Here is a 15,012-nt window from a genome sequence, read left to right as displayed (position 1 = left end):
ATGAGCCAGTGAACAAAAGCATGCTCAATATAAATCCTTCCCAAATTACAAACGCCCAACATGTATAGCCCGTACATACAAACAAGTATTTGGGAGACCGGCGGGATGGATTTGCCGGCTGCTGCGGAGCTGCAGGTAATTTCTGCCGTGCGGGAACTCGGTTCACAGCCGCATTTCCAACTTGTGAACTGTTCGAGTTATGAATAGTTCACAGGAATGGAACCCTGCTGTAACCTGCTGAAGACCTGTACTGGGTTTTGAAGACAACATTAAATGGTATGGAAAGAGGTAGAATCTTTGAATTTCAGAGATGAAGACCAAAATGACTGAAAGCTCGATCATCAGCAGTGCCCAACTCCATAGTGTTTCACAAAATGCTGGAGTCAAGTCAGACAATTGAAAGATATTGACATCAAAAGGCCGGACAAAATTAGGATTAAGGTAGGAGGAGGGCAAGGACAGATGTAATAATGAAAATGAGGATTTTAAATAGTTAATATTTATTGATCAGAATTCTAATATTTTCAAAAAAGAGGTAGGTATTATGTTATTCAAAACAGAGTTTTTGGTTAAAGTCTTTATTTATTTAACTATTAGTTTCTCAGAGTTCCTGCTGAGCAGCCAAAATACTGTGGTTTAGAAAGTGCTCAGTACCACTTTTTTGGCATAAAAACAGTCACCCCAAGACTGAAAATTGCACAAAGAGCAAGATCTTAAATTGTGACAGTATCAGATCATTTTGTTGGGTTTCCTTATCTAACAAGGTGCTGAAACTGACATTGAATTGATGCTGCAATAATGGGAGGAGGGGAACAGGAGAGAGCTCCCCGGGATGGAGGTAGCAGTCAGGGGTAACTGGACAGGCTGGGGAAGAACAGTGTTTGTAAGGGGCATATTCTTTTACAAGGGGGCCACAGAGACCCTACAGGGCTACAGCCAGATGCTTCTGGAAGTAAGCTGCCAGGGAGGTCTTTGTTAGGATATAAGCGTAGCCTTTGAATGCTTATGCTTTGGAAAAGCCTGCAAACTACCGTTTGCTCAATTCCAAGTTAACCCAATTTTCAATAGCACAGCACTGTTTATTTTGGAACTGTGTGAACAAATTTCCTTATATTTGATTGGGCATTTCACTTTGTCCAGGAATTGTTCGGGTATAAGAATCCTGCAGTCACACTCCTTAGTGATGGCACAGGGGTTTTCTGAAACAAGCCATTAACTATTTGAAGGCAATAAAGACAGAAAATAGCTGTAGCAAAGTACTATTTTTAATCCACAAGTTTCTTGGAGAACCCACACAGTTCTTCCAGACTAGAAATATCCAGATGCTCAGGAGGCTGACAGAAAAGGGAAGTTATGTGCTCAAGGCAGAAATTACATTTACATCGGGTTATATCCACTCTATTTGGAAATACAAGAACACCTTTTGATGTAATGGTCTTCCCCTTGTATTTTTCTCTCATTCTTAACTAGAAATCTTACCTTCAGTTTAACACATCATGAAGTCCTGTTCATGGCATAACAGAAAACAAAGACTTTGTTATCTTCGTTTTGTACAAACTAAGATGGGAATCAATAATGAAACCGGAACAACCGAATGTCTCTTAATACTGAATTTAAGTTCCTTTGTACTTTACAAGTTTTTAATTGAAGAATATTTTTGTGCACAGTAAAGGTCCTATAATCCAGCATGCTCAGGACTTTGATGGTGCTGGTTCAGCAGCAATACCTCAATGCTTTCTCAATACACTTTTTAAAAAATGTTGCACGCTATGATAATAAATGGTCTAGTAAGTTGAAAGGGACTGTGGGAAGCAGGACTGTGGTAAATTGAAAGAGAACAAGAGAACCAGGGCCCCAACGAATTGAAGGGCAGTGTGAGAACTGGGCCCTGACAAGTGGACAGGGAGAGAGGTCATCAGGGCCCAGGTGAGTGGAAAGGGAACGTGCAAACCAGGGCCTGGGAGAGTGATTTGTCAGAGTTTTACTGTAATTATCTACTTTTAACCATGTGATCCTGACCTGTTGTGAAGAAGTTGCCGTTGTTGATTCTCTTTATTGTCCAAATCATCTTGGAGACGATTTAATTTGATCTGTAAATCATTGCTTGCCTGCAAAGTCTGTTCCAAGTTGTGTGCTAGTTTCTTATTATCTTGTCTAGCAACCTCTAGTCCTTTATGGAGAGGCATCTCCTATATCAACAATAAAAAATAATTTTGTAATTATTTTAACAATTAAGTTATTTACTAAATAGCTATTTTATATGCTACTGAATGAGAGGTTTGTGTTTAAATTCCAGCCTTACCAAAAAAAAAATTATTCCATGGAGAAGAAATTTCCTACCTCAGCTAATTTTTTAATTAACTGGTTATCACATGGATCATATCGTAAAACATGAAGAGCATAAAGCATCCAAAGTTTTTAAAAATACTATGGGACAAATAATAAAATAACAGAAAATAGTAAATATATCTGCATGTAGTATACAAAAGTTGTACTCTCTGAGCAGAAGAATGCTCAGCTTGAAACAACTGAGCAAACTCTGCAATACTTGAGTGGGGGAGAATTTTCTCAGAGCAAACATTTCAAAGGGTTATTGCTGTACTGATTGTTTGGAATAAAGAAGTTGGTAAAACATATGAACATTGGTTTTGAGGGTATAAGACATAGTTAATCAGGTGATCATCCAAGGAGCTTTACTTCTATAGTAGATGTACCTGATTAGGTATTGTTTAAATGGACATAAAGGGTGACAGTGGAATGCAACCAGGCACTTACAAATATATGTTATGTACACAATTGTTTCAGAAACTTAGACACACTAAATCCAGTGTTTGATGTGCAGCCTGAGATGGAATGGAAAAGGTTTAATCAATTGATCTGTCAAGTGAATTGAACATATCAAAAACCATCAGCCAGGTATTGTAGCTTAGGATATGAAAAAGTTGTTACACAGGATATCACCAACAATTTACCAATGATAACAGATCAATCTCCCTACCAGGAGCCTGGAGTACATTTGTTCTGCAGTTTATGCAAGATATATGGTTCAGAATAAACTGTTTCTGAAAAGTTAACTATTAAAATATAATGCTTACTTGAATACTGTGCTGTGCTTCCATGTTAGCCAGCTTACCCTGTAAATCTTCCAGCTCAGAATGCAGCCTCTGTAGAACTATTTGGGCATGAGATCTGGACAAAAATAGAACACTTAACACATGTAATTAATGTTATTATTCAGTGTGCATCCAAAGTTAACACATTCTGGCATGGTTCTTTGCTGAAGTCTTGGAATACTAAAGTGAAATATAACTGAGTGTTCTTTGGACAGATGGTGATTGATCAACTGCAAGGAGTCCATTGGAGAAGAATCTCCAGAAAAAAAACCAAATGGGACCTCTTACTCAGATGGCCACCCTGTTATTTTTGCATATTTTTTTAATATACAATTAGTGATTAATTACATTTTGCGCTAAAGTTGTGCTGAGCTTTGAGGGAATCACCTTGCAGCAGACTCAAGTTTTTTCTTATGGCTGAAAGGATCTTCATCAGAATAACAAACAGCAACAGCACGATTTAAGACAGTTAAAACAGTTATTTTTCATGGATTTTTTATAGATGGAAAGCCTTCATAAAACTCAGAGCATTAAATAAATTCTGAGGGCTTATTTTCCTATTCTTTCAGCTACAACTTGCAAAATGACAGCAAGAAAAATAATCTTACAATGGAAAAAAATTGCCAGAAACAACCAAATTGGTAGACACCAGAGAAAAAATGTCAACAGAAAATGGAAATCAATCATGACCTATATATCAAATTTGAAACAAAAAGATGCCTAAAAATTAGACTGTCTGGTTCCACACAGTCCATGCACTGTTCAATTCAGTTTCTATGAAAAAAATAACGGAGTTGAAAAATTAGTGATCTACTGCATGAATTGTGATTCATGATTTTTCCACTGAGTTATCCATGCCTATGATATACTAGTACAGGGAGGAACCAAACCAACAACATGTAATGCAGCTGTGGAAGGCACTTCCATAACATTCATCTTCACATACAATTGACATTTGCATCATCTGTGGTTTATTCGTACAAGCACTTATGAAAACCGCTTCAGAATAACTATTAGGAGACCTGCTTGAATAGCTCCCACCCTGGCTCTAAGAAACCAATTCCCATTCTCATACTCACAAAGCTCTCCTCAGCATTCTTGAATATTGAAAAAGATTTCTCCTGCATTGAACACTTCAGTCTTGGAGCAAGGGATGTAGAGTGGCAAGGTGATGTCTTTGAATATTAAGTGGAATTGGTGTAGTGTCCACTTGATGTTGATTATCAAAGCCAAATACTGCTGTGTCACCATTTAAGTTGTTATTTTGAATTCCAAATCCATAAAATTGGAAGGTCTGATGGTATATGCACCCAGATAGCATATCCAGGCTTCGCTTTGAAGCCATTATCCTCCTCTTTCTCCTGCTTTTACTGCTGTTTCTCCTATCATTGTTGCTTCTGCTGCCACATAGCAGAGTTGGGCTATTCTCTCAGAATGGCAAGATTGTAAATCAGCTCTTGATGATCTCTTGATTGGAACATAACTTGGAGCCCAGGTTGGTTGAGCAGCCAAAAAAGGGGAAAATTCCTCATCAAGAGCCAACCCTTCGCTATACTGAACTGAAATATGGTGGGCATCAAATATTGCCTGAAGATGAAAGATTCATATGTCTGGATTCATTGTGAGGAATTTCTGTTCAGAATGTAGCTGTAGTCAGGAAGCATTAGTCTTTGAAATTCAATGAGAAATGATGGTTCACACAAAGAGCCTGGATTGTCACTTATGTGCAGTTTATCACTCCCTGAAACTCCATAAAACCCACAATCCTACCAATCTATATGCATGCAATGCCTGCTGGTCTACCTACTGGTTTCCACTCAAAAATTGAGGGCTATAATTAATGTGTTAATTTACGATATTAATCATATCCCTTAACACTAACTGACAGTTGTACTTCATACATCTTTTAAAGTATTGTGATATTTGTTACATAAGAAAATCTACATATGATGGATAGTTATTTTGCTGCATAAATAATAAAAAATGGAAAATTACACATTCTAAAAATATGTAAAACCAATATACATGTAAAATGGCAACCCCATACTTGTCCTGTTGCAAGCTATGTATTTCCACGATTCTTTGTCCAAGTTCTATTTGTAGTTTCTCTGTTATTTGCTGGAGTTTTCTGTGTGACATTAACACATTCTCTAGAGTTGCTGCCATTTGACCATTATCTTGCTTAGAGTATGTTACATGTTGTTGAAGACTTGCAATCTGAAAAATGATTGGAATTCTCATTCAGTTCAGGCAGAGCTGTGAATTACTAAAAACCATTGAACCAAATAGTCCTTGATGGTACAGGTTTGGACAGTTACCTCAGACATTTTCAAGTTCAAGTGACAATCTTAGCACTTAAACCAATTCCAAACTTATGCTGACAGTTTTGTATCCAGTGCGTCTTGCAACTTGTTTCTCAATCACAAGCCAAAGATGTAAACTATAGGAAACTGATAGTGATAATTTAGCTTATCAACCATACAAAAATCTCTTCTCAAGCAAACTTGAAGTGCATTAGTACAAGAAGCAGTAATTAGTGTTTTTTTAAAAATCGTCATACATTTTATTTAGATTTCTTCAGTAACATCTTAAGTGGGTTTCATAAATCACAGCAAAATTATAGTTTCAGAAGATGAATCTGCAGCAGCAGTTCTGAGCTGATTCTGGGTGAAAAATTGAGAATCATTTGAAACACCACCTTAAACACTTGGGATTTAACTATTGAAGTCACATACCCATTTTCTCTCAGCATGTTTAAAAGAAAACAAGTGCTGTACCTTGCTCTAGTATTGAGATTTATGGAAGTAGCATCCTTTAGTTCACAAAATGGCCTCCGGTTCCATCTTGACTAATAGCAAATCTTTTTATAAACTACCAAAGTACTGGATGAAACGAAAACCATGGAACTACTATTTACATTTAAAAAGTTAGTACTCCAGCAAAGGCGTTAACCATTTTACTGTTGTTTTCACCTTCTTTGTTTCTTTTTTTTCCATCACCTCGATATGTTCCTTCAGTTTTTGTGCTTCACAAAGGGCTTCATCACGAGATTTTATGGTCAAGGCAAAGTCTTTCTCCTTTTGTTCCAATACCAACTGTACCTAGTCAGTACAGAAGTTAACATATACTAACAATAAGAACATTCAAAATGCAAGCATGGTAATAATAATAACACAGGGCTAGGTTCTTAGTGTGAGCCACATTTAGTCTATTCTTGCTGCTAACCTAATGTATCTTCCAACAAATCTTGGTTATATAGGGTAGAATGGAGCAGAGAAACCGGTCTAATTCATTTATTTCCACTGGGAAGGAATAAAGTGCAATCATCCCTCAGCAATTAAAATACTGTAGCTGATTAAAGAGGCACACAATTATTTTGGCAGGAATCAGCAAAACAGTGCAGCAGTAAGTGTCACTGGAATCAAAATAGTGGTGCCATGAGTGAAAATACTCTCAGATTTAGTGATATTCCTGTAGATGATCTTCCAGCACATAGCTTAAGAAGAGAATGGCTCCTGAAGTGTGAAGTTAAAAACGTCCATAAGATAGTCATCCAGACTCTAAGGAAGAAAGCAGTAAAAGCTCATGAAACATGACACTTGGAGAAGTTCTGACCTCATAAAATTAGTCATGGTGAGAAATAACAATATTTCTCTTGTGTACCTTGCTTGAATGATAGAAGCATTCTAAACCTTTACTTCTCACATTCTATGATTTTCATGACCTTCCTGACACACACAGTTTATGCAATAATAAAACACCAATCTACTGCAAGAACTGTGGCCTCTAACAATGGTGATTTAAAGAACAGGTGGATGGAGAGAGTGCAGGAGGCTCAACAAATCTGGCAGATTAATGTTCCAGGATACAGGTGCCTTAGGCAGGATAGAGGTGGATGAAAGAGAGGAGGAGGAGGAGTTGCATTTTTGATCAAGGGAACATCACAGCAGTAGTCAGAAGGATCATCCAGCGAAGCCTCATGGATGTAGCTGAGAAATAAGAAGGGAATGATCACCTTGTTAGAACTATACTATAGGCCCCCAAATAGTCAACAGGAATTAGAAGAATATGCAGGGAGATTGTGCAGAGCTGCAAGAATAATAGGGTTGTCATAGTAGGGGATTTTAACTTCCCTAACATAGACTGGGACTGCCATACTGTTAAGGGCTTAGATGGGGTAGAATTCGTTAAGTGTGTTCAGGACAGTTTTTTCAGGCAATATATAGAGAGTCCTACTAGGGAGAGGGCAAAACTCAACTTACTGAGGTAACAGGGCAAGGCAAGTGACTGAGGTGACAGTGGGGAAGCACTTTGGAACCAGTGACCATAATTCCATTAGTTTTAAAATAGTTATGAAAAAAGACGGAACTGGTCTACAGGTTCAAGTTCTAAGTTGAGACAAGGCAAATTTTGATGGTATGAGACAGGAGCTTGCAAAGGTTGATTGGAGCAGATTACTTGTGGGCAAAGGGACCTCTGGCAAGTGGGAGGCTTTTAAAAGTGAGATAGTAAGAGCTCAAAATCTGCATGTTCCTGTTAGAGTGAAGGGCAAGGCTGGTAGGAGTAGGGAACCCTGGATGACAAGAGAAGTTGAGGCAGTGGCCAAGAAAAAGTAGGCATGGATCAGGTAGGTACAGACAGCCAGGATCAAGTGAATCCCTGGAGGAGTATAGGGGATGCAGGGGTGTACTCAAGAAGGAAATCAGGAGGGCAAAAAGGCAGCATTAAATAGCTTTAGCAGAGAAGATTATGGAGAATACAAAGAGATTTTAGGTATATTAAGGGAAAAAGAGTAACTAGAGAGCGAATAGGGCCCCTCAAAGACCAAAGTGGTCATCTATGTGTGGAGCCTCAGGAGATGGGCAAGGTCCTCAATGAATATTTCTCCTCTGTTTTTACCATGGAGAAAGATATGAAGACTTTGGAACTCGAGAAAGTTAATGGGGAGGTCTTGGGGATAGTCCACAGTACAGTAGAGGTGCTGGATATCTTAAAATGTACGAAGGTAGACAAATCTCCAGGGCCTAATCAGGTATATCCAAGAACACTCTGGGAAGCTAGAGAAGAAATTGCTGGAGCCCTGGCTGAGATAGTTAGATCATCATTAGCCACAGATGAGATGCCGGTAGATTGGAGAGTAGCGAATGTTAGGTCTTTATGTAAGAAAGGCTGCAAAGAAAAACCTGGGAACTATAGACCAGTAAGCCTAACATCTGTGGCAGGTAAGTTACTGGAGGGGATTCTGAGGGATAAGAAGCACATACATCTGGAAAGACAGGGGTTGATTAGAGGTAGTCAGCATGGCTTTGTGTGTGGGAGATCATGTCTTACGAACTTGATTGAGTTTTTTGATGATAAGGGCAGGCCGGTAGACATGGTCTATATGGACTTCAGTAAGGCCTTTGAAAAGGTCCCAGACGGGAGGCTGCTCTGCAAGGTTAGATCGCATGGAATCCAGGGAGAGCTGGCTAAATGGGCTTGATGGTAGGAAGCAGAGGGTGACGGTGGAAGGTTGTTTCTCAGACTGGAGGCCTGTGACTAGTGGTGAGCCTTAAGGGTCATTGCTGGGCCCATTGTTGCTTGTCATCTGTATCAACAACTTGAATGAGAATGTACAAGGCATTGTTAGTAAGGTTGCAGATGACACTAAAATAGTTGGTATTGTCGACAGTAAGATTATCAAAAATTACAGGTGGATCAGCTGGGTAAGTGGGCCGAGGAATGGCAAATGGAGTTTAACTCAGATAAGTGTGAGGTGTTACATTTTGGAAAGCCAAATCAAGGTAGCGCTTTCACAGTGAACAGTAGGGCCCTGGGGAGTGTTGTAGAATGGATGGACCTTGGAGTTCAGGTACGTGGTTCCCTGAAAGTGGAGTCACAGGCAGACAGGGTGGTGAAGAAGGTTGTTGGCATGCTGCCCTTCATTAGTCAGGGCATTGAGTATAGAAGTTGAAAGGTTATAGTGCAGTTGTGGGGCAATTCTTTTTTCTTTCACAGAGGGTGATAATTATGTGGAATGAGCTGCCAATGGAAGCGGTTGAGGCAGGTACAATAACAACTTTAAAAAGAAAGTTGGACAGGTACATGAATAGGAAAGGCTTTGAAGGTTATGGGCTAAATGCGGCAAATGGGACTAACTTGGATAGGCATCTTGGTCGGCATGGACCAATTGGGCCAAAGGGCCTGTTTTCATGCTGTATGATTCTATGACTCTATAACCTGCTGACAGCCATGACCTGAATGCGTTCGTCAGTTCTGCTGAAGCTTGGAAAGATATGATACACCAGGGGACCTCAGAGATCTGTAATCTTGACTGTCTTCAAGATCGGAAACAAATTTAGCTACAATAACCACAGAGGTGTCTTCCTGCTGTTTGCCACAGGAAACATCATAGTTAGGGTCATCCTCCTCCTTGTGGCCGAGGAGCTGTTCCCCAAATCACAATGCAGGTTCTGTCCATCTAGAAGCACAGTGGACAAGATCTTCGCCATGCTTCTAGTCCAAGAAAATGCAGAAAGCAGCAGCAGCTACTATATGTGGCCTTCTTCAACTTTGTTAAAATCTTATGTCTATCAATTGGGAAGGATTGTCAAACACCCTCTCAAATTCGGCTACCCTCAGAAATTCATCTCCCTATTACACTTATGCTAATGGTCTAGAACAAAACAAATCTCAGGGAAGACTGGTGTCAAACAAATCCACATCATTGTCCCAACACTTTTTGCAGTCTTTCTCACCACAGCATTGCACCTCACCTCCAACAAACTTCCTGTAGGAGTGGAGCTGTTCAGTTCTTTAGAGCTAGTGGGAAACTATTCAACCTACGGCAATAACATTCTAGAACCAAGGTTACCTGAACCTAACCAGTGAGCTGCAGGATGTCGATGACATTTGTGTTTGTGCATGATTGGAGGCTGACCTCTAAGACATAGTTCACTCGTTTACGAGAGAGAGAATGGGCCTTGAACTCAATATCAGCAAAATCAAAATCATCTACCAATCTCTCCCCACAACACCACAGTACTCACCAACAATAAGTGAGACCCCAGAAAATGTGGACCCCTTCTCATGTTTCAGAGCTACTTCATAGTGAAGGCAGACATTGGTGATAAAACTCACCACTGTCATCAAAATGCCAGTACAGTCTTTGGTTTATTGAGAAAAAGGGTATTTGAAGATCAAGCCCTCAGACCAGCACATTACTCATGACCTACCAGCAGCAGTGATCCATGCCCTCCTATAATTCTCCTGAAATATGGATTCCTAGAAGCATCTCAAGGAATTTCTGAAACTGACACTCTATCACCTGCCCTATCATGAGAGGAGATTACCAAGCAAAGTAAAAGATCCAAGGAGGTGTTCATAGCGCAAAGTCCACACAGATTCCTGGCTCATGATCACTCAAAATAGAGTATTTGGAATGGCGTGGACAAGCTCAAGGCCATACATTGGGAGCACACAGAAGCACTATGTAAATGGCAGAAGGAGCACACCACCTCCAAAATTACTCTCCTGCTGCTTCATCAGCCACCTCTTGCCCCATTAGTGGAAGAGTTTGTGTTTCCTACATTGGCCTCATTCGCCATCTCAGAACCATACAACCAGAGTGGGAGCAAGCAATTCTCGATCCCAAGGAACTGTTTAAGAAGAAGTGCAAATCTTAAAGGTCTTTTAAAGGGTATTTTATGGCATAAATATGGATATAATGTCTAACAATAATCCTATATAGAAAACAAAGTGCTGGAAATGCTCAGAAGTTTCTATCTCTGTGCAAAACTGCCTGACTTGCTGAGTATTTCCAACGCTGTGCCTTTATTTCTTTTTTTTGTTATTTTCAATTAATTCTGCAATGATCTTTCAAAGGAAAAGATTGTAGGAAGGAAAATACTCACTACCATCTTCTCAGAAGTAATAAAGAGCGAGTAATAAATGTGACCTTACCAGCACTGGCCACAATGCATATATGAGTAAATAAAAAATATTAGTGTCAATGTAACTTTGCCACAGAGAAAACAATAATATTAAAAATGTTAATTCTGCATGTGCTGGTAGCTTTTTGGGTTGGAGTAAGATAAACAGATGAGTAAGATGGAGTGTGGTAGAGCCAAGATCACTTTGGTAAAGGCAGGCTAAGTGCAAATTTCTGATGATTTTTTAAGTTCAGCATTGGTCATACACTTAGCTGGCATTTATTCAAGCAGTTATACATGTGTTTACAAAATGAAGAAGATTCTTTGCTGTTGAAATTCCAAGGATGACTTGGAGCAAGAGGCCAAATGCATAGTTCATCTCATCATAAGTCTCATTCATGGCACATCTTCACTAACTTACTGTAGAAATGTATCTGCCCAAATAACCAGCTCAAGTGGTTCACTGAGTACTAGGAAGTAATAAGTGTTCAGGCGGGAAAAGGGAGAATATCGTGAGAAGCAAGAAGAAAGAACTGCCCACAAGGAAGGAGCTTAGGGGTCCAGTTATCAAAGAAAGAATAATTCATGATCATAAACCTTATGTGCAAGCGATAAAGAATTTGCATATAAATGAATGAAACAGCAAAGAAGTGAGAGAAATTCATGAATATCATGGGCAGTAGCACACTTGAGTTTGTGCTCTGAGTTAGCTGATGCAGCTGATAAAACATATTGTAACAGAACAAATGTACCTGTCCTATTAAACTGATCAGACCAATTCTTTGTAATTGAGCTAGCAGGCTTTATACAAATAAAAACAGATTGAGATATACAAGCTATATAAATTAGCTCCAAATGGGCAAGCTATGGGACAACAGCGGGGGTATAAAGGTATAACAGAGCCACATGTTTGTTCCCAAAGTAATTAATTTCTGAGGGATTGCAGGCAGTGGTGACAGCTTTGGGAATATAAATAGTCAGCTCAGGAAATGTGGCTACTAGTAACAAGCCTGGTGTGTACAAATAACCTTTGAAGGGATGTGACATTATTTATTGGTTATTGACCAGGGCCAGGGGTCTCATCTTTGGTTGGTCATTAGTCAAGAAAATGCTCATCTATGATTTGTAATCTGAAAATTAGCTGAAACAGATGACATTTAATTATGCTTAGAGGATATTAATCAGTGTATGAGTTATGATTCTAAAATCATTCTGGAACTCTCTATCTGGGTGGCTTCCTTGCATATGCTCAAGTAAACTGGTAAACCAAGGAACATGCATTCTGAATGATTACTTCAAGGTTGCAGTTTGAACTTCTATACCAGAAGGGGCAAACCTTCAAAAGTTTCACTAATTGTGGGTTGTATTATTGAAAATAAATCAGAGGTAACTAAGAAATTTGCCACAATGTAATAGGGCAAGAGTTCTGCTAAACAGGCGCAGGATCTGTGAAACACTACCAACATTTTGTATGTATAAATTACAAAAAAATCATTGCTTATCTTGTGTACTTGCTTCACAACTATTCCAAAGTGTCTCACCTGAGAATATTTAGTCTCAAGCAATGCGTTAACTTTCCGTAACTGAACATTTTCAGAGCTGGCATCAGATCGGTGCTGCAGTTCTTCCTGTAACTGTTGCACTCTGGACTACAAACAGCAACAAAATAGTGAAGTCTATAACAATGGTCTATTCCCATAAAGTTGAGATATCATTTGCAAAAATACTATATGAAACTGTAGTTTGAGGAAATCTGTTAAAATGTCACAGGACTATGAAGAATGCACATAAATGAATTTTAGAAACTTTAGTTCCTTTGTAGAAAAAATGGTATCTAATGTACTGATCCATTCACGATAAATGAAAGAAGACCTAACTTTACATTGAGATACACTTCTGCCATCAATGTAATTTCATTCCTTTACTGGATATCCCATAATATTTCTTTGAGGTCATTTTAACAATTCACATATAATTCATAAACTGGAACTCTGCAAATTCTAACAAGGGAGTTAATTCATCATACAGCTTTCAGTATATTAGTAGATACCTAGCAATCTCAAATAATTAAAAGATGTACCAGTTACACAGAAAATGATAAGAGTCAATTGAGGTGTACAAGTATCAAATCATGTATTTGCAATTTTCCATGTTGCAGTTGAATCTGCAAGTCAAATATACATCTAATTAAGTGCCTAATTAAAACTGTTTTAACAATACCCTAAATGTACAACATTGCTTACTTTTAACTGGCTAGTCATTATTTACCTCATACAATAGTCTCTCTATTTCCCTTATTAATATCAGTTAAGATAGCTAATACGTCTGATGTTGGCAGTTCTGCATTATAAAATTAGTCATTGTTTAGAAAAATAAAATTGGGCATGCCAGATCTGCATTACAAGTATTCTATGGAGTGAAAACCCCCAATTGGTCACTGTAAGAAAGAACAAATGAAAAGAAAAATAATGTTCAAAAATTATTTCAAAAGTGGCCCAGTAGTTACCTTTATGCTTCCATGAGATTTCTACTGATTAACATGAGTTTTGTTGATAAAAAATACAGTTATTATAAACTATAGCTCAAAAGTAGCATCAAGTTTCATCAGAAACCTAGGGATAAATTTTAACCATCACCACTTCAACAATAGCCTGACAGGGACCACCCAACTACTGTCAAGTCCACCAATTTTCATTTCATTGATTTCAATTTAACAAAAAAGTCAGATTCAACAACTCATGACTGATCCATTGTACCAAATTGTGACCAAAGCTGTGAAGACAGAAAGTTAGCACTACTTATACTGACTCCACTGATTATATCATTTTAATCACCCCAGTTTCCACAGTAGTTTGAAAAACTATGTTGATAATGTACATTACCTGTAGCCTTCCCTTATCATATGCTAATTTGTTTTTACTCTCTGACATTTCATCAAGGACTTGCTTGAGCTGCTGCTGCGTTTGCTGGGGAAAAGGATATGACATTCTTTTAAAAAATACTGGTGTTATTTTAAAAACAATAAGCAAACAAAGTAAGCTATTATTCCCCAAACCAGTTTTTTTATGCATAATATTCTCACAATTCAATACATAACAACACTACAGGTGACCTCCATGTTACACAGGGGTTGCATTCCTAGAAAACTGGCCAAACAGCGATTTTCCATAACGTGAAACCCTATTTCCCGTTGAATCCCTCTGTAAGTGGAGAAGTGTTCCTATGTGATGTTCTTCTCTCAACAGTAATGATGAGTACTACAGCTGGTAGTTCATGGCTGGGGTGGGGGGGTTACTTAAGAAATTTTCTTTAGAAGTAATACAGAAAACTCTTTAAAAAAACTGATAGCAAAATGAATCTAATGCACCAAACAGAGCCACATTATCTGTGCATGCATCAGGAAATGCAAGTTGAAAAGCATAAATATAGACAAAACCTTTTGTTTCTTTCACATTTTCTGTTTATTTAATTATTCCCCCCCTCTGTCTCTCTCTCTCTCACCCCCCACATAGATTCCATTTCTGTAAGAGCGAATTTTATTCCATATCTTGGATTTTTGTGAATTCTGTGAGAACAAATTTCAGTAACCTCAACAGCTGTATTGCAGGGGTTGCGTATATTTACTATTTGATCAGCTCACGAGAAGTGAAATCTAAAGGCTTCACTCACAATGTAAACAACCTAATTCTCATTTTTTAATTATTTGGGGATAAGTTTATACTGATGGGAAACTGACCTCTGTAGAGCAACTTATTACCTACTAATTTCACTTTCCATTGACCAAAGAGAAGTGCAATTGGGTACTGCGTGAAGGAGGTAGCTGCGGTTAGGTCACAACAGGGCCCGCTCTTTCTCTTTCTCTCTCTCTCTCACACTCTCATCTGACCCTGTCGCCCTCTTGCTGTCCCACATTGTCATTGCCCTCCTGCTGCTCCCTCCTATCCTGTCCTCCCCTCTATCTTCCTCTTCCCCCCCCCCCACTCCACTCT

At 38.7% G+C, this 15,012-nt stretch overlaps 1 protein-coding gene across 1 annotated transcript in view; it reads right to left on the bottom strand.

The window, feature by feature from the left end:
- The window catches only part of ccdc150 (coiled-coil domain containing 150), a 72,135-nt gene that overhangs the window by 20,037 nt on the left and 37,086 nt on the right, over window positions 1–15,012 (bottom strand). Inside the window, exons 14-19 of the mRNA XM_052018618.1 lie at window positions 13,906–13,989; window positions 12,565–12,672; window positions 6,086–6,214; window positions 5,161–5,330; window positions 3,096–3,189; window positions 2,020–2,189 (exon numbers count right to left, since the gene is read on the bottom strand). Coding sequence (XP_051874578.1) covers window positions 2,020–2,189; window positions 3,096–3,189; window positions 5,161–5,330; window positions 6,086–6,214; window positions 12,565–12,672; window positions 13,906–13,989 — 755 coding nt within the window. The remainder of the gene's footprint in view (window positions 1–2,019; window positions 2,190–3,095; window positions 3,190–5,160; window positions 5,331–6,085; window positions 6,215–12,564; window positions 12,673–13,905; window positions 13,990–15,012) is intronic.

The sequence above is a fragment of the Pristis pectinata genome, chromosome 6 (genome assembly GCF_009764475.1).
Source record: "Pristis pectinata isolate sPriPec2 chromosome 6, sPriPec2.1.pri, whole genome shotgun sequence".
In the NCBI taxonomy this organism is placed as follows: domain Eukaryota; kingdom Metazoa; phylum Chordata; class Chondrichthyes; order Rhinopristiformes; family Pristidae; genus Pristis; species Pristis pectinata.
The sequence above is the reverse complement of the archived record's forward strand: the minus strand, read 5'-3'. Positions and strand labels throughout refer to the sequence as shown.